Raw genomic sequence first — 27,200 nt, forward strand, 5'->3', positions numbered from 1 at the left:
TAGATAATTTATTTTTTCACATTCATATGCTTTTCCGGAAGTGTGGTTGTAAAGTTTACCCATATGTTTGAGCAACACCACATTTGTGAGGGACTTACCCCTTAAACATCATAAAAAACAAAACAAAAAAACAAAAACAAAAAAAACCACATAATTTCATAACTTACATCACTAGCCAAAAAGTTTTAGAGAACTTCTGTCAGGTCTTTATTACTATCCATTGTAGGGGATTTAATCTTACTTCCAGACCAAATTACTATGATGTCGCCAAGACAGAATTCTCCAGGGACACCTAAAACACTTTTCTGTTACCCAAGGGAAAAAACTAAAACCCCTGTCAGTTGTTTTTTGGCTCCTAATTGCAATTCAAACCTGACAAGAGTCAAAAACTTCCCAAATCTATCCAACAATTTAAAAGAAAGAAATGGCTGAAGTTACACTTTAAAAAAAAAAAAAATCAGTGTGTGTATCTTCAATAGACTTGAATACTGCACAACGCTTCTGAAAAATGTAAGCTTACAATTGTCTACTGAACATTATCTTTAGTGACTGATTGTATATCTTTTTGATGAAGTGAACCACTATCATGTGAACCAGGTTGAATGTTGCGTAAACAGTATACTTACATGAGGAAGGGGCTGGTTGCATTGCAAGGATAGAAGGTGGTGTTAGAGCAAAACAGTTGTCCTGGGAATTCGTTGGCTTGCAGAGCCTAATTTTGGAAGAGAGATCGAGAGATAAAAGATGAGCCTTCCGGTTTGTTTTCTCGGACCCAAGAAGTCTACATAATGTAGCAAGACAGAGGAGTACTGCTATGCTTTACTACAATTTAAGAAAAAAATACTTCAAAAGCACTGAAATTTGCAAAACCATTACACAGAGCAGGTAAGTATGACAAGTTTGTTATTTAAAAACACTTTAAATGTAAACCCTCAAAAAAGGGCTTAAATATACCTCACATCTTAAAAAGTTTTTTTTTTATTGTGTGTTTTAAGTCAAAATACTCCATACCTCAATAGATATTTCCAACCCCAGTGAAAATACTTAAAAATAATAAATGTCTGGCACCTGCACCTCCCTCTTCCTTGCAAAGCATTGAATCCCACACACAAAATATTCAAGCCTCAATGAATATTTCAAACCCCAGTGAAAATACTCTATGTGAATGACCGACTCTCACATGTTGTGAACTGGAACCAAGGGTGCTGCACAGCTCGCCTGTGGGACTCAGTAACATGCACTAATCTGGAATATTGCTGCACTCCTTAGTATCTTTATTGAAGCATATATGAGGTTTGAGTAAGCACTGAATTTAGCGCTAAACACGTCACCTTTTAAGGTTTCTGTCTTACCTGTGATGTAATTTTAATGCTTCAATAAAGATACCAAGAAGTGCAGCAATATTCCGGAATTGTGCATGTTACTATACCACCTTTTATTGCGCTCCCTGCACTCCTTTGTGCTACACACTCACCAATATTTGTGGATTCCTTAATTCAATAAGCAGGTCTATAAGCGCTTTAACAAGCATTCCTCTTACTTAATTTCTTTTGCTAAAATCATTTAAGTTAATTTTTTTTCCTCATTAATGTACACACAGCACCCCATATTGACAGAAAAACACAGAATTGATGACATTTTTGCAGATTTATTAAAAAAGAAAAACTGAAATATCACATGGTCCCAAGTATTCAGAACCTTGCTGTGACACTCATATATTTAGCTCAGGTGCTGTCCATTTCTTCTGATCATCATTAAGATGGTTCTACACCTTCATTTGAGTCCAGCTGTGTTTGATTATACTGATTGGACTTGATTAGGAAAGCCACACACCTGTCTATACAAGACCTTACAGCTCACAGTGCATGTCAGAGCAAATGAGAATCATGAGGTCAAAAGGAACTGCCTGAAGAGCTCAGAGACAGAATTGTGGCAAGGCACAGATCTGGCCAAGGTTACAAAAAAAATTTCTGCTGCACTTAAGGTTCCTAAGAGCACAGTGGCCTCCATAATCCTTAAATGGAAGACATTTGGGACGACCAGAACCCTTCCTAGAGCTGGCCGTCCGGCCAAACTGAGCTATCGGGGGAGAAGAGCCTTGGTGAGAGAGGTAAAGATGAACCCAAAGATCACTGTGGCTGAGCTCCAGAGATGCAGTCGGGAGATGGGAGAAAGTTGTAGAAAGTCAACCATCACTGCAGCCCTCCACCAATCGGGGCATTATGGCAGAGTGGCCCGACGGAAGCCTCTCCTCAGTGCAAGACACATGAAAGCCCGCATAGAGTTTGCTAAAAAAAACACCTGAAGGACTCCAAGATGGTTAGAAATAAGATTCTTTGGTCTGATGAGACCAAGATAGACTTTTTTGGCCTTAATTCTAAGAGGTATGTGTGGAGAAAACCAGGCACTGCTCATCACCTGTCCAATACAGTCCCAACAGTGAAGCATGGTGGTGGCAGCATCATGTTGTGGGGGTGTTTTTCAGCTGCAGGGACAGGACGACTGGTTGCAATCGGGGGAAAGATGAATGCGGCCAAGTATAGGGATATCCTGGGAGAAAACCTTCTCCAGAGTGCTCAGGACCTCAGACTGGGCCGAAGGTTTACCTTCCAACAAGACAATGACTCTAAGCACACAGCTAAAATAACGGGAGTGGCTTCACAACAACTCCGTGACTGTTCTTGAATGGCCCAGCCAGAGCCCTGACTTAAACCCAATTGAGCATCTCTGGAGAGACCTAAAATGGCTGTCCACCAACGTTTACCATCCAACCTGACAGAACTGGAGAGGATCTACAAGGAGGAATGGCAGAGGATACCCAAATCCAGGTGTGAAAAACTTGTTGCATCTTTCCCAAAAAGACTCATGGCTGTATTAGATCAAAAGGGTGCTTCTACTAAATACTGAGCAAAGGGTCTGAATACATAGCACCCTGTGATATTTCAGTTTTTCTTTTTTAATAAACCTGCAAAAATGTCAACAATTCTGTGTTTTTCTGTCAATATGGGGTGCTGTGTGTACATGAGGAAAAAAACGAACTTAAATGATTTTAGTAAATGGCTGCAATATAACAGAGTGAAAAATTGAAGGGGGTCTGAATACTTTCCGTCCCTACTGTATATGCCACAGGTTAGTCTCTCCAAACACGTTTTGTGTTCATTCACACACCATTCCTATGGCTGTCCCTGATGCTGTCCGACAATGACAAAATCCATTTACATATGGTTAATCTGGATTGGAGAAGAGGAGATTTTTGCCATTTGGAGTACCCTTTGTAAATAAAGAAATAACTGGCTTTGCTAACCCTGGAGAATGGTAGTCAAGAAGAGAACTGGAGTAAGAAGAGGCCTTGGATACCACTTGTAGACCTGATTACTGAATTAAGGGATCTAAAAATATTGGTGAGTGTGTGGCATAATGCTCCTTTTACATTAGCGCACTTTCCAGTACGACTTTGGAGTGTGACTTTTGGTGCAACTTTGATCTGACTTTACATTCTCTGGACCAAAGTAGCATCAAAAGCCGGACCAAAGTAGTGCAGGAACCTTTTCTGAAGTGGCAGTGAATTCTGTAGTGTGAGTAGGAATGGCTCTCATAGAAATACATTGAATTTCACATGTCCACTCCTAAAGCAGAGTGCGGGGAGGGCAATATAAGGCGACGGAGCATGTATCGGACGAAAAGATACTTACAAACATGAACTGTCATGTGAACTTCGGAATGAAGTTAGATTTGGTCAGCATAACAGGCAATTGTTTTGAAAGAGGAATAAAAGTACAAATATTCAGCTGTATACCCATCCGGGGACTGTGCAATATTTATATGCTAACAACGTACCTTATACAAGCCCACAAATTTATGCAAGGATTTAAAACATACACATTCAGCCAACTTTGATACACATACTTCTATAGTGTGTTGTACAATCTTTTCAACATTGGTTTCCCTGCAGTATTCACCACAGCCAGATCACCAGATAAGCTGGGCAGGAGACTAAAGCCTAGTACACACTATTAGTCTTTTATCATTCCCAGCGGACTGAATGAAAAAAAAAAAAAATTGAAGAGCTCGGGAGGAGCAGCTGCACTATGTGTTGTTAGTACAGCGCTCTCCCCTGCTGAGCTACTGTGTTCTGACAGAACACACCAGTCAGTGCTCTTAGCTCTCAATGGAGGGGAGTAAACATGCCTGGGGCCCACATTCTGCTTTAATCAAGCTCTGCCCCTCAAAGTTTCAGTCAATGGGATATTCTTCTCTGCACATTTGAAATGTCAGATAACATTGGTCAGAAGTGCTAAACTGTGCTGCAAATAAGCACCCCTATTCCCAACCACTACAATATGTTTAGTAACAAGAGGAACTATCCTGCCTACCACCTCTCAGGTGGGAAGATACCCTTTCAGTGCAACAGTGTTACTTTCGTCAAAATTTTCGTCAGCTGCATTTTTACGGTGACGAAAGCTAAATGAAAAGTACACCACATTTTCGTCCACTGACAAACTATGACAAAATTCAATAACGTTTTCGTTAACAAAAGGAAATTGTGAGACAGGGATGTTTATGTACTTTGGATGGAAGAGAAGCAGAGCTATCTTAAGTGCAGTATGTGAAGCAAAAAGGAACCTTTATTAGGTTTTGCACTTACAGGAGAAGATCAAGTACATGGTATGTAAAAGATACCAAGCAGCTGGGTTCTGCGGGGTCCCACGTAGTCGGCCACGCAGGTGGTTTTCAGTGCTCCAGGGCAGTGAGCGGAGAGCGAGTATCACCAGGGAGACAGAGAGACTACGGTGGGTGTGGGTGTGGCGCGCTGTCAGAGCATGTGTGCTCCTTCCTCAGGCCTCTGGAGTGGCCATCTCAGCAGAGGTTAAATGGGGCAGCGGTGCCGGTGGACAGCAAGGCTTAGCACACCAGACTGCAGCTATAACCCCACAGAAAGAGCACAGCGAGTGGCAGCCGCCGGAACATGCCAGTGGTGTAATACAATAAATAAATGGTGGTTCATTCATGACACAAACAGCAAGGAATTATATTATAAAAGCAGAAGATCAAAAAGTGAAAAATATATAGAAGTAAAAGATAATGTCATACAATTATCTATCCATAATAAAACGGAGTAAAAAATAGGATAAAAAATAGAATAATAAAAATAAAAAACAATAGATGGGGTCTAAAAAGGTCAGCTCTCCATCCAGAGGGACTTTATTGCTTGGTCTCTTTTACATGACATGTACTTGGTCTTATCCTGTAAGTGAAATACCTAATAAATGTTCCTTTTTGCTTCACATAATGCACTTAGATTGCCGCTGCTGCTCTCCCATCCTCTTTACCTACAGAGCCACTTCTTACTCTGATGGCTGGCTGTCTATTCAATAACACATTCGATTTTAGTTGACTAAAATTATTTTATTCGACTTAAATTTACTGAAGATTTTAGTCAACTAAAATACAACTAAAATCATTGCAGATGACTTAAATAGGACTAAAACTAATATGGCATTTTAATCAAAAGAATAGAACTAAAAATAAAATCAAAATTCGATGCCAAAATTAACACTGCAGTGCAACCAATCCAATAAACACTTTTTTACTATTACAGAAGCTCAGCGAAAAGAAAATGCACAGACAATTATGTAATTCACTCACAGTCAGGCCATATCGAGGAATACTGAAGTACTTCAGCCAGGATATCCAATCCATTATAGAAGTCACATTCACCAGCAAGCCTGAAAATATCTAAATAAATAAATAAAACATTAGCAAATGTTTAAAACATAGAGGTCCACTAATGAACATCTATCTGAATGATTCAGAGGAGAACTGGGTGAAAGTGTTGTGGTCAGATAAGACCAAAATCAAGCTGTTTGGCATCAACTCAACTCACCATGTTTGGAGGAGGAGGAATGCTGCCTATGACCCCAAGAACACCATCTCAACCGTCAAATATGGAGGTAGAAATATTATGTTTTGGGGGTGTTTTTCTGCTAATGGGACAGGACAACTTCCCCGCATCAAAAGGGATGATGGACGGGGCCATGTACCGTCAAATCATGGGCGAGCTCCTCCTTCCCTCAGCCAGGGCATTGAAAATGGGTTGTGTATTCCAGCATGACAATGACCCAAAACACACGGCCAAGGCAACAAAGGAGTGGCTCAAGAAGTAGCACATTAAGGTCCTGGAGTGGCCTAGCCAGTCTCCAGACCTTAATCCCATAGAAAATATGTGGAGGGACTTAAAGGTTCGAGTTACCAAACGTCAGCCTCAAAACCTTAATGACTTGGAGAGGATCTGCAAAGAGGAGTGGGACAAAATCCCTCCTGAGATGTGTGCAAACCTGGTGGCCAACTACAAGAAAAGTCTGACCTCTGTTATGGCCAGCAAGAGTTTTGCCACCAAAGACTAAGTCATGTTTTGCCAAGGGGTCAAATACCTTATTCACTCATTAAATTGCAAATCAATTTATAACTTTTTTTAAATTGCGTTTTTCTGGATATTTTGTTATTCCGTCTCTCACTGTTAAAATGAATCTACCATAAACCTTATAGACTGATAATTTTTTTGTAAGTGGGCAAACGTACAAAATCAGCAGGGGATCAAATACTTTTTGCCCTCACTGTATCTATGGAGAAGCGGAAGTCAGTAGACACATGCCCGCTGACACCCGACGCCATCTGATCCGATCCTTTCCTCCAAAAACAGACGAATGGGGGACCTATTCCCCATCCAACTGACAGATCGGATGGAAACGAACTGGCGGCCTGTTTCCATCTTCCATAGAAGAGAGCGGGCTGTGTCTGTTCGCTCTGCATATCGGAGTGGACACGGACCCGTCATCGGCCTGCTCAGCGGGGATCAGCGGAGAGATCCCCCGCTGAGCAAGCGGATCAAGCTTCACGGAGGCGCCTGTGTGAAAGAGACCTTAACAACTTCCCGCCTAGTCTATAGCAGAATGATGGCCGGGCAATGGTTCAGTTATCCTGACTGGACGTCACATGACCTGTTTCAGGATAACAAGCCGGCACTTGCCTGTGGGGCGATCGGTGGTGCTGTGTGTCAGTCTGACACACCACATCTCCAATCATGGTAAGGAGCCTCTGACGGAGGCTCCTTACCACATGGTTAGCTGTGACAAATCACATTTGATCACAGCATGAACCAGGAAGTGCCGGTAAACGACTTTCCTCGGTTCGGGCTGACAGGGAGAGCCGATCGGTGGCTCTCCCTGTCGGGGTGGGTCTGCGCTGATAATTAGCACATTGATTATCAGCTTAGCTCCCTTCAGAGGTGCCACAACAAGGCCAATAAGTGCCCATCAGCTGCCAGTCAGTGCCCCATCAGTAACACCTGTCAGTGCACATAAAAGTGCCAATCAGTGCCCCATCAGTAATGCTGGTCAGTGCCCTTCAGATGCCCATCAGTAATGCCTTTGAATGCCCATTAGTCAGTACCTCCTCATTAGTGCTGCCTATCAGTGCCATCTATCAGTGCCCATCAGTGATGCATATCAGTGCCGCCTATCGGTATCCATCAGTGCTGCACATCAGTGCCCATCAGTGCCACCTTTTCAGTGCCATCTCATCAGTGCCCATTAGTGAAGCCTCATCAAAATGTTATAACAGACGAAGAAAAACCTTTTTTCTTTTTCAAAAATTTGTCTTTTTTTAGTTTTTTTTGCCAAAAATAAAAAATCCAGTGGTGATCAAATAACACAAAAAGAAAGCTCTATTTGTGGGGAGAAAATGATAAAAATGTAGTTTGGGTACAGTGTTGTATAACTGTGCAATTGTCATTCAAAGTGTGACAGCGCTGAAAGCTTAAAATTGTCTTGGGCAGGAGTGGTTAAAATGTTACTGCTATGAGGTAGTTGCCAGTGACACCACTCTTACCGATGACAACTCCTGGATACATTAAGAAAAGCAAATTGCAATATTCACCATGTTTTCTACATCATGAACACAAGCTGAAATGTGATGGCACCAAATTCCCTTTCTGGTAAACTGTGATGGACAGGCTGACATAATCTCATCACCCAAAAGACCATCAGCTAATTTGGCTTTTAAGAGCCTTTCCAGGAGGACTGTATAGTAAATCAAGCACAAATAAAAATAGCGATACTCTGGTAACACTTACAATCATGAAGACGAAACTTATGGTCATGAGCAGGTTAGCTACAGCAACAACATCTTGACCAGCGGCGATTGCCAGAGCCATGGATGTAGCAGTGTAAGAGATCATCATCAAGGTGAACATCATAATGAAGAAACATTCTGCTGTACGTTTAAATCCTGCAAAATGAAAATGTAAAGTCGATGAAGGCGAAAAATCAGACTTTAGGATTCCAGAAAATTTCATCAAAAATCTGTATGGGAAAAGCAGCAAGATAAACTGCTCAAGTCAAACATTTTTATTTCCTACTTAGAAGCATTCAACAAAACCTCAATAGAATAGATCACCCCCCCCCCAAAATAACCTTACCAATCATAAAGTAGATAACACAGGTAAAAATAATGCTTGGCAAGGTCCTCATGGGAATCAGATCTGCCATCAACTTGGAGAAAAAGTACGCTGATAATCTGTAGTAGCCGCTGATGTATTCATGTCTGAAACAAACAAAACATACATTTATACTCACATGGATAAGTATATAAAATATACTATACTAGATTACCATTAACATTTTGTGCTTGGAATCATAAAATAAAGCATTTGTGGAAAAACTAACTGTTAGAAAACTAACTTAAATCATCTCAGATCAAGTTTCTCACACATGTTTTATTATAACAACCTGCAACTTGTAAGACAATATGGGCCATATACACTGATCAGCCATAACTGTATGACCACTGACAGGTTAAGTGAATAACAGTGATTTTCTCATTACTATGGCATTAGAAAGTCAGAGGGATATATTCGGCAACAAGTAAACATCTTGTCTTTGAAGTTGAAGTGTTGAAAGCAATAAAAAATGGCTATTGCAGTTTGTTGTGTATGGGGCTGTGTAGCTACAGATGGGTCAGCATTGGCATCCTGACCAATGTGCACAGCCAAAAGGTGCCTACAATGGGAACATGAGCATCAGAACTGGACCACGGAGCAATATAGAAGGTAGGCTGGTCTGGTGAATCATGTTTTCGTTTACATCATGTGGATGGCTGGGTGCGTCGCTGAGGAAGAGAGGGCACCAGAAAGCAGTATGGGAAGAAGGCAAGCTGGCGAAGGCAGTGTTTTGCTTTGGGCAATGTTCTGCTGGGAAACCTTGGGTCTAGCCAGTCATGTGGATGTTACTTTGACACATACCACCTACCTAAACATTGTTGCTGACCAAATACACCCCTTCAAGGAAACTGTATTCCGTGATGGCAGTGGCCTCTTTCAGCAGGATAATATGCCCTGCCACACTGCAAAAATGGTTCACGAATGGTTTGTGTAACACAAGTTTGAGGTGTTGACTTGGCTTCCCAATTCTCCAAAACTCATTCCGATTGAGCATCTGTGGGATATTCTGGAAAAAACAAGTTTGATTCATGGAGGACCCACCTCACAACTTACAGGACTTAAAAGGCTATGCTACTGACTGGTGCCAGATACCACAGCATACCTTCAGAGGTTTAGTGGAGTCCATGCCTTGATGGGTCAGGGCTGTTTTGGTGGCACAAGGGTGACCTACTCAGTATTTGGCAAGTAGTTATAAAACGGCTGATTGATGTATGGCTACTGAGCATGTTCTATATACTACAGACCATTTATAAGACTACTACAGGCTACAAACAGGATATTTATAGGTTTTACAAGATTTTTTTTATACTACCATAGTAAATCATGCAAGCATGCATTATGAATATGGTACACATTTTAAAGGACATTATACAGGCCCCTTGGAGAAGTCTTCAAGTGTTCTAATCCCTGCGTTTACATATGATAAAAATAAAAATGACAGACTGTCTTTTTTGAGGGAGAAATCTCAGGTGTGGTAATGTAAAAGGCTTTGGAAGGGTCTGTATGGTAGTGTATTACCTTATTAAAATATACAAGAAAGAATATTCCATTTAGGTAAACATGCTACACAAGAAACCAGAGAATGTAATCATATCAAAGGTTCTGAATAGTGATCGCAATTCTCCCACTCACACTTGACTGCATTAGAAGGTAGGGTCTGCTTTATTAAAGCTGCATTATGTGCATTCTGGAAGTGGCATATCATGTGATGCTACCAAGTGATATAGCTTGATTCACCAAGGGGAATAGATTAATAATGCATGGAATTTATAAGTATAGTCTAAGTATAACATGGCCCAGCATTTATAACAGAAGCACTGCTAGTCTCTCTCCTTTAATTTTCCCCCGCTTTATTTATTTTATCATTCTTAAACAACTATCCCATACTGGGCTCCCCATCCTTAAAGCGGATGTAAAGGCAGGTTCTTTTTTATCTTAATGCATTCTATGCATTAAGACAAAAAGCCTTCTGTGTGCAGCAGCCCCACTCAGCCCCCCCTAACACTTACCTGAGGTCCCTCTCTGTCCTGCGATGTCCACGAGTGTCTCAGCCAACCAAGATTCTTCCTCCTGATTGGCTGAGGCAGAGCCATTGGCTGCCGCCAATCAAAGTCAACTAGCCAATCAGGGGAGAGAGGGGGTGGGGCCGGGTCGGGGCTCCGTGCCTGAATGGACACAGGGAGCTGAGACCCGGCTGGGGTGCCCCCATAGCAAACTGCTGGCTGTGGGGGCACTGAACAGGAGGGAGGGGCAGGAGCACAGAAGAGGGACCTGAGAAAAGGAGGACCCGGGCTGCTCTGTGCAAATCCACTGCACAGAGGTGGTAAGTATAACCACCCCTTACTGAGGAAGTCAACGCTCTGACGACATGTAATCTTATCTCACACAGCAGGGAAAGTAACAATCATTCTACCACTGGAAATTAGCAGCAGTAAAGACAGTCACTCACATAAATATCTTCTTCTCCACAATGAAGAGTTCAATTGCTGACACACTGCTGAAACACTGATTTGTAGTTATAAAGAACAAGGCTCCAACTCTGAAAAAAAAACACAATATCATTGTAAATAAGCAAAGAAATCTGGCGTTTCCACCTACATTGTTGTTTGAAATAACATCACTTTTGTGCAAAATAACCACCTATAAACTAATACTGTTAAGACGCTATGGAGAGGAATGCAATAAAACTGCTGCAACACTTTTCTGGCATTAATTCCTCTTGTTAATGTATTACACCAAATCCAGCAAGCATCTGCAACGTTTTTGGTTCTACCAGCGACTCGTGCACCAAATTCAGGTAGTTATAAAACGTGCCACTTTTACACTGTGGTGCAATGAATGCGCCAAATTCAAAATAAAATACTGACAGTTCATATCTTACGCAAGTGGAGCTAATTAAGACCAACTCTCTTTTGGCGTACAGTGAGAAACTGGCGCAGACAGGTTTTAGGAAAAGTGCCTCACGTGCCTTCTAAAAGCGGCGCAGCATGCTCCAAATTCAAGTACAAGTTCTAGACCGGTACATAAAATTTGGGGCATGCTACATCACATCACTTTTAGAATGCACGATACTTTTGCAAATTCTGTCTGTGTCAGTATGAATTCCAGAGTATATCTTTCCTAGCTTTGGGCAAGTTTAACCCTCCTGGCGGTATTCCCGAGTGTGGCTCGGAGTTAAATTTCAGTACCATTAGTGGTAACCCTGAGCCACACTTGGGATTGCGTTGCAGAATCCTGGTTCAGGTTGCTTACCTTGTCCCTAGGATCCTGCGATGTCCCTCCGCTGTGTCCCCGCTGGATCATCCGCCCGATGCTCTGTGTTCTGGGCTCCGTTCCCTGCGACTGTCGTGACGCATGGGGGCAAAGCCCGGTGGCAAATTCAAAAAGTACAAAAAACATAACACATACAGTAATGTAATCTTTAAGATTATAGTGTACTGTATCAAATCATTTCACATCCCTTTTGTCCCAAGTGCTTTGTCCAGTGCCCTGCATGCAGTTTTATATTATATATACACACTGTTCTTTCTGTCTGGAAACCAAAAAGTGTCCCTTTACGTCAAAAGTGGTTTTAGACCAGCTAGAAAACAGCGATAGTAAATTAGAACACTTGCAGATTTGAGCGATAGTGATTCGTGGGGAAATTAATTTTATTATTATTATTTTTTATAATTATTTGTTATTTATTATATTATAATTTATGATTTCGTGTTTCAAACTTTATCATACCCGGGATGTCTTCTAGACTCTTGTTTTGACAGATTTAAGTGTGTTATTACTAAGAATTACAGGGCTACAATATAAAATGCCAAATTTCTATGCAAAACAATGTACCGCTTTGAGATTAAAAAATCTGACAATCATACCGCCAGGGAGGCTACAGCCCAAGTGAGTGTCAGCACTGTTAACTGAAACAGTTAACTGAAGAGCAAGTGCTAGCCATCTGGCTGCTGCACTCTGTGCAAAGAAGCAAATTTATCTCTTCAGCTTGCCACTAGCAAATGAAGAAATGAGACAGATCACTGCTCCAAGTGAGTATAGTAATCCACCAAAAAGGAAGGGCTGGGTGCTAGCTCTGGCTTGCAATCGTGAACATGTAGACCAAGTGAGAAAAATTTGCTGCACAACAACAACCAAAGGACAAGTTTATATCATTTGAATTTAGTGCTTCCTAACCTCTTTTAGTCAAGGCACCCTTTAAAATTATTAACAATTTTGAGGCAACCCATTCTAAAATGTAAAAAACTGAATTAATCGTTTTTTACATATCACAGCAGCATCCACACACTTGGGCCAACCAACATTAGAGATGATTTATTCCTTCCCCTTTGCATTACGATACTGACTAGTATTCCAGCGTTTCTCTTCTCCCTCAGTTTCTCTTTTTGTCTCTGCTAACGTGACCCCAGTGCAAACAAGGATGCTGTGCAGGTACTTATTATCGTCCTTCTAAAATAAGGACCTTATTGGTTGTTAGGATGCTAGTGGCTGGTCTAAACTATCGCTCAAGGTTGTAATGCTGCACAATAAAAACCTGTGGCTTTGTGTAACAAAAAGGCAGGCTTGATCCACTTGCTGGCTCATTGACAAATTTGGGCAATTTTTACGCATTATGCCAAGGCACCCAGAAGGAACCCTGATTCAAAAACGCTGTTCTAATGCCAACATGGTTTACTTGCAAGCAGCTCCTGGTACTTACAGCTGTGCTCATAAGTTTACATACCCTGGCAGAATTTATGATTTCTTGGCCATTTTTCAGAGAATATGAATGATAACACAAAGACTTTTCTTTCACTCATGGTTAGTGTTTGGCTGAAGCCATTTATTATCAATCAACTGTGTTTACTCTTTTTAAATCATAATGGCAACAGAATCTACCCAAATGACCCTGATCAAAAAAGTTTACATACCCCAGTTCTTAATACCGTGCATTGCCCCCTTTAGCATCAATGACAGCTTGAAGTCTTTTGTGGTATTTGTGGATGAGGCTCTTTATCTTCTCAGTTGGTAAAGCTGCCCATTCCTCTTAGCAAAAAAGAGCCTCCAGTTCCTGTAAATTCTTGGACTGTCTTGTATGAACTGCATGTTTGAGATCTCCCCAGAGTGGCTCAATGATATTGAGGTCAGGAGACTGAGATGGCCATTCCAGAACCTTCAATTTATTCTGCTGTAGCCCATGACAGGTCGACCTGGCCTTGTGTTTTAGATCATTGTCATGTTGTAATGTCCAAGTACGTCCCATGTGCAGCTTCCTGGCTGATAAATGCAAATGTTCCTCCAGTATTTTTTGATAACATACTGCATTCATCTTGCCAACAATTTTGACCAAATTTCCTGTGCCTTTGTAGCTCACACATCCCCAAAACATCAGCGATCCACCTCCTTGTTTCACAGTAGGAATGGTGTACCTTTCATCATAGGCCTTGTTGACTCCTCTCACAATGAAGCATTTATGGTTGTGGCCAAAAAGCTAAATTTTTGTCTCATCACTCCAAATGCCTTTGTGCCAGAAGGTTTGAGGCTTGTCTCTGTGCTGCTTGACGTATTGTAAGCCGGATACTTTGTGGCATTTGCGTAGTAATGCCTTTCTTCTGGCGACTCCACCATGCAGCCCATCCTTCTTCAAGTGCCTCCTTATTGTGCATCTTGAAACAGCCACACCACGTTTTCAGAGAGTCCTGTATTTTACCTGAAGTTATTTGTGGGTTTTTCTTTGCATCCCAAACAATTTTCCCAAAACCCGAGTAATCAGGCGTGAATATAGCTATTGTAGCAGGAATCAAATACCAGCATGAGAGTACCTTGTAGGTGGTTTCAATATCTATCACATTAGGAGACCATTCTGTTTTATCTATAGTTCGATCAGGATCTTTTTCCCCATTTCACCACATAAATAAGATGGTAATTTAACATCTGAACAAGCAATGTGGAGTATATTGTTGATATGAAACCTCTGGCATGAGGGGCTTTCATGCATATGTTTTCAAACTTAGTAAAATCATCTACAGAGTCGTCAATGCTTAGAAAAGGAATACAAAAGTTCTTAGTTTGAAGGTAACAAAATATTTGGGGGAGCCCAAGACTTGAATAAGTCTGGGAAGGGACGGATTATTGTATTTAGGATCATGTGATGTAAACATGTTATACCTACTTTGGACCAAGCCCGAAAAGATCTGGAATAAGTCCATGCTGGATAAAAAGCTGGGTTTTTGAGAAAAGAAAGAAGTGGATTATGTTTGGATTGCAGACCATGAGAGATTTTGAGTCTATCCCAGATAGCTACAGAATGTTTAGTGATTGGGTTTTTTAAAGCTTTACAATCTATGGGACGTAACCATAAAATATTTTGTATGGAGAGAGGGTCACAATCTATTGCTTCGATGGTAACCCACAGGGGAATCTCAGTGTTGGAGTGATATTTTATGGATTGTGCTAGTTGAGCGGCTTTATAATATAGTGAAATGTTTGCAAATCTTGGGCTACCATGGATTTTGGGAAGAAATAAGGTTTCTCTAGATATTCGTGGTTTGAGTTTCCCCTAAGTAAATTTTATAAATTTTTGTTGTATTATTCTAAGGAAATAGGCCGGGATGTGTATTGGAAGAACTCTGAAAAGGTACAGAAATTTAGGAAGTATGGCCATCTTTATTATATTTATTTTCCCAACCCATGAAGTTGGTATAGATGACCATTTTAAAAGCAAGTTTGTAGTTAATTTTAGTAAAGAAGGAAAGTTGGCGGAAAATAAATCCAAGTGGCTGGCAGTGAGCCCATTTAAAGGGTAATGATTCGTGTACAATTAATTTTTCTGCAGTGGTTAACGAAATGTTCAGTACTGTAGATTTTTGAGTATTAACTGTACGGCCTGAGATGATCAAATAGTTTTTTAGTATATTCATAAGGTTAGGAGCTGAAATTTGAGGTGAAGATTAAAAAAAGAAGGATGTCATCTGCAAATAAACATATCTTGTGGTGACAACCTCCCATTTCTAGGCCTGTTATAGAAGGTTCCATTCGTATTCTTTGTGCTAAAGGCTCAATAAGCAAAGCAAATAATAAAGGAGAGAGCGGGCATCCTTGACGTGTGCCCCTTTCTATGTTGAAGGTTTCAGATTTGTAACCTGCGTATTAATGTACGCTTTAGGTTGCCGGTTGGCATTCTCAATTCCTTGGATATCTTTTTATATCCCTTTCCTGTTTTATACAGTACAACTACCTTTTCCCGCAGATCCTTTGACAATTCTTTTGCTTTCCCCATGACTCAGAATCTAGAAACGTCAGTGCAGCACTGGATGAAAGATGCAAGGGTCTGACAGGAGTCCAGAAACTCATTAACCTTTTATACACACACTAATTACAAGAAAACAGATGACAAGTGAGGATGGTTAGCTTTAGCCTCCCTGGCGGTTTTCCCGAGTGTGGCTCGGGGTTAAAATTCAGTACCATTAGCGGTAACCCCGAGCCACACTCGGGATCGCATTGCAGGATCCTGGGGCGGCGTTACTTACCTTGTCCCCGGGATCCTGCGATGTCCCCCGCAGTGTCCGAGGGCTCCGTCCTCCTCCGAAGCCTCTCCGTGCCAGGCTCCGTTCCCTGCGAGCGGCGCGACGCACGGGGGCGGAGCCTGGCGGCAAATTAAAAAAAATGTCAAAATCATAACACAATGATGTGAAATCATTTCATACAGTACTGTAATCTGTAAGATTACAGTACTGTATGAAATGATTTCACATCCCTTTTGTCCCCAGTGCTCTGGCCCATGCCCTGCATGCAGTTTTACATGATATACACTGTTCTTTCTGCCTGGAAACTGGAGATTGTCCATAGCAACCAAAAAGTGTCCCTTTACGTCAAAAGTGGCTTTAGACCAGCTAGAAAACAGCGATAGTAAATTAGAACACTTGCAGAATTGAGCGATAGTGAATTGTGGGGAAATTTATTTTATTACTATTTTTTTTAATTTTTTTTAATTATTTATTTTTATTTATTATATTATAATTTATGTTTTTGTGTTTCAAACTTTATCATACCCGGGATATCTACTAGACTCTGGTTTGGACAGATTTAAGTGTGTTATTGTTAAGATTTACAGACCTACAATATAAAACGCCAAATTTCCATGCAAAATAATTGTACCGCTTTCAGCACCTAAAATCCGAAATAATCATACCGCCAGGGAGGTTAATAACCATTCAAACCCCTTTGTGTCAACGTGTTTGCATGTTATCAGGCCAAAAATCACCAGGGTATGTAAACTTTTGATCAGAGTCATTTGGGTAGTTTCTGTTGCCATTATGATTTAAAAAGAGTAAACACAGTTGATTGATAATAAATGGCTTCAGCCAAATACTAACCATGAGTGAAAAAAAAATGTTTTTGTGTCATCATTCATGTCACGGAACGCCCCACTCTCCGCTTGAGTGCTTCCGTCTGTATACCGCTAAGTTCTGGAACACAAGGCCAATGGATCTGGCTATAAGAACCCCAAGAACTAGACAACACCAGTCTTGGAGTACATCAGAACTCCTTTATTTTGAGATCTCACAGACCTTTATACAGCAGGGATGACTCAAAGCTAACCTAATTAACATGACCTAATTTACTACAAAATGTACCCAGACCAGATGACAGTCTTGTGGGCACCGAGCTTCACACATTAATACAATTAACAATACAAACAACAATCTCCCCCCTCCTCAGCCTAGACCATTCGTCTATTAGCCAGGGCTGGTGGCTAATGTGATCAGCTCTCTCAATTAACATAAACACATGTTTATAACACCAGCATCTCCTCACAGGATGTGTCCCAGCAGAATGAATCAGTCTTATCAGCAGGGGGCTGCTGGAGGAATCCCCCCCTCCCTCTTCAAGGACACAAATATACAGTAAGGAGTCCCCATACAATATATACATGACTGAGTCCGATTAATACAGTTCAGACTGGATTTCTCATTCACCTCAAATGCTAGGGCCCATAATCGGTGGGCAACAGGCTTGCACACAGTCCTCTCCAACAGCCTCCGCTCTGGCCATGCCCGTGACAATTCATATTCTCCGAAAAATGGCCAAGAAATCATAAAATCTGCCAGGGTATGTAACATTATGAGCACAACTGTAAATGTCAGTCTCAATTTCTTGCATATGTTTTCATGTGCAAACAAGTGGTTTCTCTTTCCATATTGGAGTGCAAGTTTCAGTGGTTCGAGGGCGATATGCAAGAGATTGTACCCATTGTGCAGGCATTTGAAGGTGCTTGTTCAGTGTAAGTGGCATTTTGTATAGCCAACTGAAGCCTCACTATTTATTACTGTTTTTTTTGTACATAAGTGCAGCAGCAACGGTTATAATACCCTCTGAGAAAAATTAGCTGCACACCAACATCCATTCAACAGGTTTATTGAAAGACTGCCACAACGGACCAAGGGGTGACGACATTTCACACATACATTGTGCTTCTTCAAAACCCCTTTTTTTGAATTTTTGGGGTTTTGAAGAAGCACAATGTATGTGTGAAACGCAGTGTCGCAGTCCCGCTAAAAATCGCTGATCACTGCCATTACTAGTAAAAAAATAAAAATAATGAAAATGCCATAAATCTATCCTCTATTTTGTAGATGCTATAACTTTTGCGCAAACCAATCAATATATGATTATTGCGATTTTTTCCCCAAAAAATATGTAGAATACATATTGGCCTAAACTGATGAAATTTTTTTTTTGTTGGGATATTTATTATAGCAAAAAGTAAAAAAAATATTGTTTTTATTTTCAAAATTGTCGGTCTTTTTTTGTTTCGTTTATAGTGCACAAAAGCTCTTTTTCGTGGTTAAAAAAATGACGTCAATTTTGTTTGGGTACAGCGTTGCACGACTGCGCAATTATCAGTTAAAGCGACGCAGTGCTGTATCGCTAAAAATGGTCTGGTCATTAAGGGGAAAAATCTTCCGGTCCTTAAGTGGTTAAAGTGTTAATAAACCCACAACAGTAATATCAGTCTGTATATACAGTAAAGCATGCTTGTTATACTCACTGTGGAACTTAAGGGGTTAATCCTCTCATTGTGTAAAAAGGCTGTTTGATCCTGTTTTCTGTTCCTCCCCTTCTTCCACTGTCCCAAATCCATCTCCTGATAGAACAACACCTTGGGGACAAGCTGCACATCCTCAGTTTGGTGTGCATTTCTATTTTTTTTTCTTGGAAGAGTGTATGTGATCAGCACAGGGCCAATCAGCACTATCCAGACAGAGGGTCAGGGGTCCTGCAGCCTTATAGGACAGTCAGAGTAGAATGAAAATTAATCCTACAAGCTTCAACCAGACACTGATAGAAGTCACAAGACTGCTATATTGTGCTGATGAAAAAAATGGTATTTAGCAGTTTATATTTACTGAAACTATTGCATCTCCATGTTCTGTGTACTGTGGGAGACCAGATATGGCGAATACAGGGTCCTGGGATTAGTAACACTTTTAAGTTCACTATTCAGTTGAGCAGATTCTCAGTTCTCATCTACCCACCTGTTTTGTATTCCATTTTGATCATTCTTTGCATCAAAGAAAATAGCACCAACAATCAATGCAAGAACAGCAGTGACCATTATCTGTTAAAAGAAAAAAAAAAAATTTCTCCGATTAGATTTAAAAATTAAACAAAAGTGTATTTTATTACGATAAAAAAGTCAGATTTTAACCTCTTCAAGACTGCGCTACAGCTGAATGATGGCTACTGCGCGGTTGCACATTACCTGGAGGCCATCATATGAAGTCCTCTCATGATCACACTTCACAGCTGATTACAGTGTAAACAGGATTTGCCGGTTATCGACATTCCTCTCCTCATGCTGACAGCACATGAGGAGAGGAGAGACGATAACCAGCAAATCCACACAGGAGACATCTACACTGATAATCAGGACACTGAACAGTGCCCTGATTATCAGTGCTGCCAACCAGTGCCCATTCGTGCCACCTATGAGTGCCCATCTGTGCCGCCTATGAGTTCCACTGATCAGTGCCGCCTCATCAGTGTCACCCCAGAGTGCCCATCTGTGCCAGCTATCAGTGAAGGAGCAAAATTACTTAGTTACAAAATGCTATAACAGAAACTAATAAAAACTTTTTTTTTTTTAATTTTCAGCCTTTTTGTTTGTTTAGCAAACAATCAAAAACCCAGTGGTGATTAAATACCACCAAAAAAAAGCTATGTCAAAAAAAAAAAAAAAAAAAATTCATTAGGGTACAGTGTTGTATGATCGCACAATTGTCAATGTGTGACAACGCTGAACGCTGAAAATTGGCCTGGGCAGGAAGGGGGTAAAAGTGCCAGTAGGCAAGTGGTTAAAAATAAATAAAACACACACATAGAATAAAGAAGCCTAGTTTCACCTACATGGATAATAAATGTATATTAACACACTCTAGTGGATTTACAAAGTAAACTGTAGAATAAATTAGATGACTATTCATGACAAACCCAATCAAATTATTTATCAAAACAAGATTGCACCTTTTTTATTCAATTTATAAAACTAAAAACAGCAAAACAATTTTTAAAGATATTGGTGTTCTAATTTAAAAAACTGCCAACAGGCAATTAAAACTAATATTTAACACTGCTTGTAAAAATTTAAGGCCCGGTTCACACTGATGCGTTGTGATTTTGTTCTGTTTTTTGTCCTTTTTTGAGGTGCAAATTTACCGCGATTTTACCGCGATTTTACCGCAAATTTCAGGAGTTGGATATAGCTGCGATTGATAGTCTAGCCAATGGAATCATAATGTAAAAAAAAAAAAAAAAAAAAAAAGTCTTAACTTCCTTTGTACTTCCTGGTTTTTGTGGAGAGTAGTGTGGTGGAATTCGCACATATGTGAACCATCAATGCGATTCAAGAACGATTTACATTGATGTCTATGGAGACTAAATTCGCAACGCAGTAAACTCGCACAAGACCCTTTTTTTAATCGCATTCGTAGAGGAATCGCAACGCATGTATGTGAACGACCGTCATTGAAAACAATGACTTTAGGGATGACATGCGAATTTAAAGTGTTTTTAATGCATCACATTGGTCATGAGCTCGCATCAGTGTGAACCGGGCCTAAAGGATGAAATGAGTTCTCTTGCTTTATATCCAGCAAAATTAAAACACAAAAGCTATACAGTATTTACTAGTTGTATTTTTGGCATCTGCTGCTAAGCAGATCGTAAAAACTGAAAAAAAATCCAGTATTTGGAAACACTAAGTAAAGCTCACAATAAAAAAAAAAAAAAAGCTTAAGTACTTATTGAACATTTGCTCACAGCAAAGCATGGCCTATTGATGATCAAGTGGCAATGATACAGAGGAACAAAGAAGAAGATTAAGAGATTACATAAAATGATTTGACCTTAGATGCCAACTGGATTGTATAAAAGATTGGTAAAATATTTTAAAATGATTGGTATCAGGCTGATCGTTTAAGTACAAGCTGTAAGGATGAATTAGCTCCTAATTCCCTAATCACTGGGATAAGTGGGACTGTATTACTAAGAACCTGCCGAAAAGATCAAAGGGCACCGATTAGTGAGCCATTAAGCTAACTGTAGTGGAAAACAAGGATCATATCAGAACCAATTTAAGTCGGATAAGATGAAATGGTTTTAATTAACTGTGTACCACGCGTAGAAAGCCTTGAAAATCCTGTGCTAATGAGGTGTCGGGTACATTAAAGAGAGAGATGCAAACAATGCAAAATCAGGCAGGACAATTAACTCCAATATTAGGAGAGCTAATTCTTGTCACAAGGTCCAGGGTGTTCACAGCTCTTTTTTGGGTGAGAGACAGACATCCATTCAGCATCAAAATGCCAATATTCCATTCACCCCAGTGACTGTTGTGAAACATGGCTGTTTGCTGGAAGAAAGAATTACCATTGGAAGGCTTTCTGTGCATGCCCATTAAATTAAACCATTGCTTATATAAACAATCAAGTCATTTAACAGTGGTTGCTGGCTTTGACTCTCACATGCCTCAATTCTGGTTAGGGAGGCTGCCCATCAAAATGATGTTCAAATAGTAAGTCAAGGCATTTTGGCAAGGCTACTTGCCGATTGTGTTTCAGAGTCACATTTTTCAGCAGTCCTGGAATCTATGCCACAAATCAGAATAGATGTAAAGGCACATAAAGTGATGACTATATTTTGTGTCAGATTCTTTTGCTTTCTATGGCCTAAGAAAGGTTCTCTTTAAAAAGGGATACCAGGATGACAGCAACTCGTTCATAAAATCCAAAAATAGCCGATTTTTTCTTTCATGTTAACCTAGTAATCAGCAACACAAGATTAAAGAACTAAAAGCCGTCTTTGGGGCAGACCATTTTTAGATCTGCAGAATACAAGTGTAACTGTAAATGGCAATGGTAGATGTTTGAAACAGATGCTAAACTGAACTGAATTTTCCACTGCGCAGTGTATACAACAGCTAGCCTGGGTCCAGGACCAAGACAAGAAAAGTACTGGGGGATCCCACTCAATGTGGACTGCTCTTGTTAAAATTGTCCGACTTAAAATCATATGATGGAGGTAGTAGTGAGCTGTTGTATTGCTTTTGGCGCCTCTCAAAGTATGAAAGTATATCCCTGTGTCCCAGAGCATGGGGTGCAGGCTTATCCTGATACCAATCCAAAGGGCTAGTTTTTTTTTTTTAACAGAAAGTTTTTATTAATCAAATCAGCATACTCATTAAAAGATATACATGAAGTACATTACAAGTTATCACCAATTAAATCTATGCCACACAAAGTGTATATTATCCTGTGAATTACCATAAAGTCTAAAATGCAAAAATGAAGGTACAAACACATTGAGAACAATAAATCTTGTGGAATGTCCGTATTCAGTAACCCTTACCCAAATAGCAAACAAGTAAGCATTGAGGGATGGTAAATCACTAACGGGGGGAGGAAGCAGACATGGTAAGGACCCACAATGTGGTAAAACTACAGAGAGTGAGGCTATTACAGAAGGTGAGAAGGAAAAGGTGGCCCTCAGGGGAAGACAGCCCTCCCCCACACATTCTCTAGTCTAGCCACAGGCATCAATACATCCAGACCACACTTTGTCGAATTTGCCCAGACACTGCCTGCTCTCGTAGGTGAGTTTATACAGGGGCAACACTGCATTCACCACCCTCGGCCAGAATCGGGAGTAGGCGGCTCAGCCGACTTCCATTTTAGAAGTATTTCGCTTCTGGCATAAAACAGAGAGAGAAGGTTATACATAGCTTAAGATATCTATCTCCCTCAACCTCCTCTAGGTGACTTAGCAAGAGTACCATAGGCTCAAGCGGTATCTGAGTGTCAGAGTTCACTTAAGGACCTTCCCAGTACGGCCAAAGTTTGGGACAGGACCAGGTCATATGCCAAAATGTTCCAATCTCGCTCCTACATCTAGGGCAGGTCGAGTCCAGTCAGGGGTGTATACTGGCCATCCTGTGCGGGGTATAGTATGCCCTGTGCAAGAACTTAAGCTGTATGAACCTGTCTTTGGAGGGAATATAGGTTGAAACACACTCCTCCCACTCCTCATCTCCCAGGGCCGGAATGTCCATCCTCCACTTGTCCAAAATACGAGTAGGTTTAGTTTCATGAGCTATCGGTCAGGTATAAGTACAAAGTGGAAAGGGGCTTCCCCATCACGCTGGAGGTCAGCAGACGCTGACTCAAGAATTATCAAGTCAGCAAACTAAGCCCCATCAGCATGTCGCAGTTGCCAATATCTAAATTCAAAGGATCCATGTAGAGAATATAGATGTCTTAACATCTAAAACGGCACGATTCTGCCATTCAGTATCACATGTTTCAAGGTAGTGATCCCCTGCGCAGCCCATAGTGAGGGGTCTGGAATGTTCAATGAGGCAGCCTTGGATTTCCCCAGAGCAGTATGTGGGGATACATGACTGGGTTTCCTGTAAATTGCCCTAGCATCCTGCCAGACCCGTATTGTAATTCTCATAGGGGCAGTCAGGGAGCGGTGAGCTTTCATCCCCCCCAAAACACCAAATTGCTCAAAGCTGCATAGGAACCTAGAATTGCTGGCTCTAGTGTCACAGCCGGGTTCTGTTTAGGCTGGGAAAACCAGCACCGCACTGTGACAAGGACAGCCACCCAATAATACAGTTGGAAGTTAGGGAGGGCTAGTCCCCCTCCCAATAGGTGAAGATACAGGATTCGTTTCACTACCCTGGGGGGTCTCCCAGCCCAAATAAAAGGAAACAAGCATCCCCTCCAGCCTTCTGAAGAAGGCCTTAGGAATATGTGACTGGGTGTTATTGAAAAAGTACAGAAATTTAGGTAAAAATATCATTTTCAGCAAATTAACTCTGCCTACAAGTGTCAGTGGAAGAGTACGCCAAGCAGTGCATTTTAACCGTGAGCTTTTGACATAAGGGGGTGTACGTTCTTCTCCATGTATTAGTCCATTGTGCCGCTTACCCCAATACCCAGGTAGGTAAATTCATCCACCCACTGGAGAGGAGTACCTGTATCTAGAGGAGGGACTGAGAGGTGCAGCGGAAACAATACCGTCTTTCCCCCAGTTAATACATATTCCCGAGAATCTGCCAAACCGTTCAATTAGTCAGCACATTGTGAAGAGACGAGGAGGCATACTCGAGATAAAGCAGTATGTCGTCTGTGTACAGAGAAACTTTTTCCTCCAACGGACCCACTCCTATACCCTTCACCCCCTTCTCGGCCCCAAGGATGATGGCCAGAGGCTCCAGCGCAAATAATCTCCGGGACAGAGGGCATCCTTGACAACGCCCCAGAGAGACCGTGTCCAATAGGCTGCCGTTGGTGCTGACCCTGGCTCGTGGGTTAGCATAGAGCATTCTCAGCCAGGACATAAATTGAGGACCAAAGCCAAAAACTTAGAAAGAACTCCCCATAAATACCCCCACTCAACAGAGTCAAAGGCCTTCTCTGCGTCCAGAGAGGCCACCACACCCGTCGTGCTCGGTGCGCTCTGGCAACGTGCGTAAATAGTCTATAGTTAATATCCGTAGCGCTCCCCAGCATGAGCCCAGTCTGGTCCGGGTGGATCAGTGCAGATATGTCTGTTGGCCAACAGCTTTGCATCTACATTTAACAGAGATATAGGGCGATTTGAGGAACACAAGGAGGGGTCCTTTCCTGGCAGAAGAGCCTTAGAAGAGGAGAACGACTGTGGGCATTGTGTGTACACTAGTAACTAGATCCTCAGCATACTGTTTGTAAAATTCGAATGGGATGCCGTCAGGGCATGGGGTCTTACTCGTCTGAAGTGTCTTGAGTGCCTTTAAAACTTCCTCCACCGTGATGGGCCCGTCAAGCCTGTTCCGGTATGTGGAAGTCAGAACTGGGATGTCTATGTCCTCTAGATAAGATGTCAACTCCTCCTCGCCATAGATCACCCTGGAGCTATACAGAGATTGATAAAAGGAGACATAGCAGAAATTTATCTCCTCGGGGGCATACAGAAGGTCACCATTAGGGCCAAGGATATGCGGAACACTAATTCCTCCGACTGCTCCCGAGACAGCCAGGCCAGCAATCTCCCTGATCTCCCACCCTGCTCAAATATGCACCGAGACTGAGCCAGTAGTCGTTTGAGTGAGAGAGGTGCGAAGGCTGAGCACCTCCCGAGTCAGGGGCTGTAAACTAGCATAGTGTTGATCTAATATACACCTTCTGAACACTCGCCTCATTCTTGGCCCTGGTCAAGTCTGTCCTTCTTTCTATGCGGATTTTGGCAATAATGGTCTGGTACAGCCCCCTCGTATATGCGTTGAAGGCATCCCACACCACTAGTGTAATAGCCAAGCCGGGATTAACGGCCCAATAGCCCATCATCACTCCCCTATAGAGCACATCCACCGCAGCATCCAATATCCAGAACCTAGAAAGCCTCCAAAAATTATCCGCAGGGACAACAGATAGATCCAGGCTCAGAAGCAACGGTGCATGGTCTGATATACCCCTGGGTAAAAATCTTGATTTCTGTAACTCTAGGCAGGACAACCTTCCCAGAAAAGGTCAGGTCAATCCGAGAAAAGGTACGGTGGGACGCTGAATGACACGTGTAAGCCCGGGACAGAGGATGTCTCCACCTCCACATGTCTGTCAGAACATATGTCTATGCCCACGCTGCCAGTCCAAAATAATTTTGGACCAGCCGCCAACATCCTGTCCATGCCCTAGTCAAGGACCAGGTTAAAATCACTCGTGATCTGGTTCAACAATGCCAGAGAGGCCGGAGGTGGCAGCTATAGACCCACAATAGCCCACTTCAATGAGTGAACTTGTGCATAGGGAATAACATATGTGCCATCCGGGGCCAGAGTCAAGACCAGGAGTATGAAGGGCAGCAATTTTTTGATTAGGTAGAATGCTAGTGGTGTCCTATCCACGTTTTTTTTTAAGAGCTAGAGTTCTACTTCCCACATGGTGGGTCTCCTGTAGCACATATATGTGTGGAGTGTATGACTTAATAAGTTGGAACACCAGAGAATGTTTAACTGGAGAGTTCAGTCCCCTGGTATTCCAGGACAAAATGTTAAGGGAGGAAAGTTATACTTTGGGGAGCATGGGGTATAGGATCATGAGACTGAGTCACCCCTGGACAGACCTGCTGGACCCAGAAGAGAGAGCGTGAGACAGTGCAATGCTGAAAAATTAAACATCATAGGACATAAAATAACCATAAACCATAAAAAAAAACAACCAGCCCCTGTGGGGCAACATTTTCCCCACGCCACCCATCCCCCTGAAACTGAGGAGGGTCTCCAACCCAAACCAGAACAGCACGCCGGCTGCAAAGGGGGGGTCCTGTGCAAGAAGCGAGCCTACCCCCTCCGGATAGTATCTGGGGGGTATGGTAGCAGGCGAATCAGCTCTCCACAGCCCGGGCTTCCGCTGGGGTAATGAAAGTGCTGTGAAGGACATGGGATATCGAGTGAAAAGAAGAAGTAGAAGTAGTTCAATGTCCCAGCAAGAAATACGATCCATCAATAAGATGAAGTAGTAATGTTCCTCTGCATCACCAACAAATAAGGCAAAAGGAAATCTCTTTTGAAATCTCCTGACTTTGTCAGGGGCACATTACTTAGGTCCTTGTTGGCAAGATAACCAGGCACAGCAAAATCCCACCCAGGAACATGAAGGCACAGCGAGTGTATATGAAGCGACCAGCCGGTTGATAGTACCTCGCTAGCGGGCCAGACCAGTGGAAGTTAGTGGCCTAGGCCCCAGGAAAAGTACAACACAAAAGAGGAAGAGAGACTCACACATGCTCAGCGGGTCCTCAACGCTGCTTTTACATGGTCAAACTTTTTCTGGGTCCCCTCCGAGTAGTCTGGGAAGATTAGCAGTTTGTTGTTTTGGAACCGCGCAGGATCTAATCTCTATCCCGAAAGTTGAGCAGGCGGAGGACAAAGGTTCTTGAAGGTGCACCCAGGGGACCAGGCTTAGGTGGGATTTGGTGCACCCTTTCCACCGCATAGTGGGAGAACAGGAGATTTTGCAGCATGTCCTCCACAAAGCCCGTTGGATTGGCTCCCTCCGCTCCCTCAGCTAGGCCCACAGTTCGGAGGTTATTCCTCCTGTTTCTATTGTCTGCATCGTCAGCTCTGTATTCCAGAGCTTTCACCTGTGTTTGGAGAGTGCGGAGGGCAGCACCATGCTCTGTA

At 41.9% G+C, this 27,200-nt stretch overlaps 1 protein-coding gene across 3 annotated transcripts in view; it reads right to left on the bottom strand.

Moving 5' to 3' along the window:
* Nucleotides 1-27,200, bottom strand: part of ABCG2 (ATP binding cassette subfamily G member 2 (JR blood group)) — a 276,283-nt gene that overhangs the window by 880 nt on the left and 248,203 nt on the right. For all 3 annotated transcript variants that reach the window (XM_073600840.1, XM_073600848.1, XM_073600855.1), the window contains 6 exons: nt 19,015-19,097; nt 10,947-11,036; nt 8,477-8,601; nt 8,132-8,286; nt 5,647-5,736; nt 627-712 (listed from right to left, as the gene is read on the bottom strand). In XM_073600840.1, coding sequence (XP_073456941.1) covers nt 627-712; nt 5,647-5,736; nt 8,132-8,286; nt 8,477-8,601; nt 10,947-11,036; nt 19,015-19,097 — 629 coding nt within the window. The remainder of the gene's footprint in view (nt 1-626; nt 713-5,646; nt 5,737-8,131; nt 8,287-8,476; nt 8,602-10,946; nt 11,037-19,014; nt 19,098-27,200) is intronic.

Source organism: Aquarana catesbeiana, linkage group LG01 (assembly GCF_042186555.1).
Source record: "Aquarana catesbeiana isolate 2022-GZ linkage group LG01, ASM4218655v1, whole genome shotgun sequence".
Taxonomy (NCBI): Eukaryota; Metazoa; Chordata; class Amphibia; order Anura; family Ranidae; genus Aquarana; species Aquarana catesbeiana.